Raw genomic sequence first — 5,663 nt, forward strand, 5'->3', positions numbered from 1 at the left:
CGCTCAAATTAACCGGCAACAAGATGTTTTCGATTTTGAAAGCATTTTGTTTCGATATCGGAAGCAATTTTTCCAAATCTGCAAACATCGCTGATGAATACGCAAACTTTCCATGTTTCCGAATTCGTCGCAAATATTTTTCGGATTCGCTGACCAGATTTTGTTCCGTGTATGATCCTAAATACATAACTTTTTAATTTCAATTATTGTAGTATCGGATCTGGTTTGGTTTCACAATCTAGATATGAAGGTCCATAAATTACCGGTTCTTGGAACATCCGGGGATTCTGTGTCGAGCAGTTGCAGGACAAAAAGTTAGTGTAGGGAGGTTTAGGAGGAATGCCGTACAAAATCATCGCCTCCGTAACCATTGAAGCTATGCAAAGATTAAGAAGGCAGGATGGTGTCGCGGGTGGCCTCGTTGTCAGGTGCCATGTCTCCCACTTCCGGCGGGGACACCCCAAGGAACGTCACTTCAATACAGACCACATCGTCAAACCAACTTGCTACTTACGGTGTATCCTGGCTCAACGAGAATTGGCCTGAATTGGACTCCTTATGAAGGCTTTCTAGACCAATTTTTTATCACTGAGGTTGCAAATATCACTGTATTATCACTGACTGTAACGTTTCACAATGATAAAATAGTTGTTTCACCACTTTTTTCTTTAAAAACCCAAAAAAATGAACAAAAAACAAAAGGGCGAATCTGTTGTTTTCTTCTGCTTTGTGGCGTAACCTGACGGGCTAAACCGTTGTTTTGGTTGAGTGGGTGGCGAATACGGTGGGGCGAAAATGTAGGCACGCTCTTCAAAAAAGCGTAATTTCTTTTTCTCAATTTTTAATAGCAAAAACACCTTAATTAATTCCAAATTGCTCTCTATGATGAAATTATTGCTATTTTCTATTATGTTTTGACAAAATTGATGGTTTTCATGCTTTTTTGTGGAATTAGGAATTGATCGAAATTGCAAAATTTTGAATGTTGATTTTCCCGAAACGGCAGGATCGTAGGTTTCACCCTTTTGAAATGTTGTTACTGAATTCATTCCAGTTTGTTTACATCTGATCTGTGGCCTGAAAGTCTTGTACTAAGTTTGTTCTTGGTCATTCCAATGTAACATTTGTTACAGCTACTGCAAGGAATTTTGTAAATAACATTACTGTTTTCATGGTGGTTTTTGGGGTCTTTCACTTTGGTGTGTAGGTTGTTTACAGTGTTGATTTGTCTAGAGGCAATGCGGATCTGATTGTAGTCACTGCGGAACACCTTTTGGAGTCGTTCAGTCAGTTTTGGCAAGTAAGGGATGGATCGATAGATGGCATCTGCTGCAGGCTGTGGCTGACTGAGGGTGGGTGGTTGGGTCGGATCCTGGTTGGTGTTAGCGACAGGAGTCGCTACGTTGGGTTGCTCGCTGGCATTCGGAAGGGTTTTACTCTGGTGCTGTTTGATTAGACGACTGATCAACGTCTTCGGGTATCCGTTGTTGTGTAGGTGTGTGTAGATGATCTGTTTTTGGTCGTTCCAGCTGCTATATATGTGGACAGAGTTGTCACTCTGTGGATAAAGTTGTTCGTGACGTTGACTTTGCGTTTCGTCATGTGTTATTCCTGATAGTTTCCCATTCATAAATGATGCTGTAGGTGACGAGCTCCCTTGGTACGTTGGTGAAGAGGGAAACTACATCAAGCGAGATGATTATGTAGTTGTGTGTCTCTTGGCAGAAGGCAAAATAACTAGTGATGTTGTACTTGCTTATAACTTTTATAACTTTTGATAGGGTTGTCTGATCTGGGTGTACCCCATTTGGCATAATGGACATTTGGCATAACGGGTTTCCAAGATGGACGTTTGGCATAATGGACGTTTGGCATAATTGGTCCAAGACATCAGGGACGTTTGGCATAATGGACATTTGGCATAATGGACGTTTGGCATAATTCGTTCAAAAACCATCAAGGACGTTTGGCATAATGGACGTTTGGCATAATTATTACTAGCTTGTTTTTTTTTGTTAAGTATTTGTCATTTTCACGAACGAAAATGTATATTTTTTACCTTTTTTATATTACTTTAATAGATTATCATTTTTTCTATAAAAAATTTGGTATCTCTATATTTTTTCCCCAATAGTCAATTCTTTCCTTTTTGAATAATTCACAATAAATCTTTTCAATGCAATTTCGATATTTTTATTAAATAATTAGTATAAAGAAGAAAATATCTCTTGTGAGCTTAAGATTTTTCCCCTTTCAATATAATAAGCAGTAATTTTTTAAATGTAATTTTCCCTTTTATATGAAATTCATGATGAGAAAAACCTCTTCAAATTTTCGACAATTGAGCTTTTATAATGCAATTTTCCCTTCTTTTGATCAAAATTTTACTTGAAGAAGGAAATCTCTAAATAAATTCACATTTTTCCCTTCTTTTTCGAATTTAATCTAAAGAAACCCCAGAACTGGCAGCACTCATCCGACACGAAACTAGCGGAAAGATTCACAGACACAGAGAACACAGTTCTAGATGACCGACCTCGAGTCCATTTTCAAGAAAAAGTTCATCCTTCAAAACAAAAAGTGTTCTCTACGGGAACTGAACCAGAGACCTTTAATAGACTAACTCAATGACTAAACTGCCTTGGCCACTGCAGCTTGGTGACACATGAGTAGTCAGATTTCGATGTATGAGTCTTGTTGCAGATTTACTGTTTCAATTAATTAATTAAATTAATTGTTTTGCAGGTGTGAGTTTGTACCATTATTCTATCGAGTTTAGCATTGAGCTCTCTATAAATTTTGATGGAATTATACTCTCGATCCTGTATTTTGGGTGAATGGATGTCGATGTTGCTTTTCTTTAAATATTTTGCAATTAAGTTTTTTTATTCAATTTTCCCATCATTTTTTATATTTAACTTGAAGAAGGAAAATTCTCTTATAGATGTTGTCTTTAAACATTTATTTAATTTCTGCACATTTTTTCTCTGTTGGTTTAATTTTTGCAATAAAGTTGTTTATGGAATTTTCCCTTCTTTTATTTATTCAATACTAATCTTAAAGAAGGGACAACTGCCCAAAAAAATAAATGCTGATTAAATGTTATTTTTAAGAGAGGTAGGTGAAAAACATAAACAATATTGCGATAGTCAAACATTTAAAGAGTGTCAAAATGTGAATCTTCAAATTTACTTTTCCTTCCATAAGTTGAATTTTATATAAATAAATATAAATGTTATAAAAAATTCCATAATCGAAGTTAATTGTCAAATATTCGAAAAGTATTGTTTTTAGAGATTTTCCATTCTAAAAGTTGAATTTAAAATAAAAGAAGGGAAAATTTCATAACTCATTTGTCAAATATTTAAAGAATGAAAAAATGTACATCCCTTATTAAGGATGAATATTAAAGAAGAAAAAATTGCATGAAAACAATGATTGCAAAATTTTGAAAAAAAAAACAAGCTGCGAATTTTTTGAGAGATTTTACCTTATTTTAGCTTTAAAATAAAAAAAAGAACAAATTGCTTTAAAAAATTTAAATGCATTTCGTTAAAGAAGAGTAAAATGTACATACATTCTTTAGGTTGAATTTGAAAAAGGAGGGAAAAGGGTAAACAGTATAAAATCTTTATTGCTATATTTCAAAGACTGGCAAAACTTACATCACTTTGTTAGGTTGAATTTAAAATAAAAGAAGGAATAATTGAATACAAAAAATTAGCTGCAAAATATTTCAAAAGAAGACAAATCTCAATATAATATATTTATGAAAAAAATGCATTTTATATTTATGAAAAATTGCATTTTCAAGCTTTATTTAAGAAAAAAAAAAGGAAAAAAAACATCTATTGGGAGAAAATGACAAAGATACTAGATTTCTTGAAATCAAAAATCATTTTTAAAGTAAAGTTATCTGCTTAGAAAAAAGGAAAAAACCCTATAAATTATTATTCTTTACAAAAAATAAATACTAATTGAACAAAAAAAAAGCTAGCAAAAATTATGCCAAACGTCCATTATGCCAAACGTCCTTGATGGGTTTTGAACAAATTATGCCAAACGTCCATTATGCCAAATGTCCATTATGCCAAACGTCCCTGATGTCTTGGACTAATTATGCCAAACGTCCATCTTGAAAACCCGTTATGCCAAATGTCCATTATGCCAAATGGGGTACACCCGTCTGATCTTCAACCATTTGGGCTCGTTGGAAAGGTCTTTTGATTACCTATCCAACGATGGGTCGCATGATAGATCCGGATAACTTTTTCATCAAAATATTTGAGATCCGGCCTCAAAAAAGTGTACAAATATCATATCATATCATATCAGTGTTCATAACTTTTGATTGGGTTGTCAGATCATCAATCTTTTGAATGCGTTGGAAAGGTCTTTCAAATACCTTTCTAACAATATATAGCAAAAACCACAATCTTCAGAAGTTAAGCTAAAATCATTTTTTTAGCATAACTTTTGAAGTACTTTACTTAACTTCATAATATTAACTAGGGTTTTGTGGGACCCCAAGGCAGATCGAATGAGACCAACACGGTTCAAATCGGTTAAGCCAATCCGGAGATAATCGTGTGCATATTTTTCGGTACACGGACTTACAGACATACACACGCACAGACATTTGTTCAGAATTTGAAGGTGGGTCTACGAGGTCAAATAATGAAGTTCATTTTTCGAGTGATTTTATTGCCTTTCCTTATTGAGGTAAGGAAGGCAAAAAACCTGGAAACTGGAACCACATAATTTGTTTCAGATTTTGTTTACACATAAATGCTGATAATTTGCCTGACTTTAAAAGCTGCTTAAATCAGTATTAATATGATCAAACTATCAGGACACATAAACCATGGTTTGCGCTTCAGTAATATCATAAGAATTACAAATTTACCTACCCGTTCAAGAGTCATATTTCAGCTCGCAAAAATTGCCAATAAATTTCACCTCAGTCCCAAAAGTTATGGGTTCCCCGAGCGATCTGTGCCGTCAAAACACTCCACTGATAACTGGCATTATCCCAAAGTGCACCCATTTCGGAGACACTGGCAGCAGGCAGAGTGGCCACTCTGGCAAGGTCGATGTCCGCGGGTTGTGTAACCATACTAACCGTGGTACAGATCCTAGCTTCAGCGTGGTGCTGCTGCTGCCAATGATATGGGTCATTACACGGTTGGCTGCACCTTCGTCGTTCTTCGTCAGGCTCGCTAATCATCTGGCTTATGCGCAGTCGTGAACAACCTGGCAGTAAAGTTGAGGGATCGATGATTGGGCACATTAAAAGCATTCGGGTTTTTTGTTGGGGTAAAATTTATTCAAATATACTATGTTTACTTCAATACTTTTGAAAAGAGATTCAAAACAGTACAGACAATTTAAATCACATCAATCTCCAAATTGGTTCGTTCACAAATTGACAAATCACCCCACAATTCGTCACGAGAAAGCCCAAACCTTGCAATCATTTCGGGCAGTTTCATTCAGCCGTCGGTGGGTGTCTGATGGGTTCGATCAATGCGTCGCGATCGTGAACCAAACCGGGACGTATCAAGGCGTTATCGACAACGGCATCGAGAGCAAGGAAACTGCAGGTAGGTACCACGTGGACCACCTCGTGTATATGCAGAGCGTGGTACTTTATGATGTCAATT

At 35.7% G+C, this 5,663-nt stretch overlaps 1 protein-coding gene across 1 annotated transcript in view; it reads right to left on the reverse strand.

Moving 5' to 3' along the window:
* LOC120424887 (uncharacterized) overlaps positions 1–5,178 on the reverse strand; it is a 12,473-nt gene extending 7,295 nt beyond the window's left edge. Inside the window, exons 1-2 of the mRNA XM_052706936.1 lie at positions 5,123–5,178; positions 1,055–1,532 (exon numbers count right to left, since the gene is read on the reverse strand). Of these exons, the coding sequence (XP_052562896.1) occupies positions 1,055–1,532; positions 5,123–5,178 (534 nt within the window). The remainder of the gene's footprint in view (positions 1–1,054; positions 1,533–5,122) is intronic.
* Positions 5,179–5,663: the final 485 nt, after the last annotated feature.

The sequence above is a fragment of the Culex pipiens genome, chromosome 2, assembly GCF_016801865.2.
Source record: "Culex pipiens pallens isolate TS chromosome 2, TS_CPP_V2, whole genome shotgun sequence".
NCBI lineage: Eukaryota > Metazoa > Arthropoda > Insecta > Diptera > Culicidae > Culex > Culex pipiens.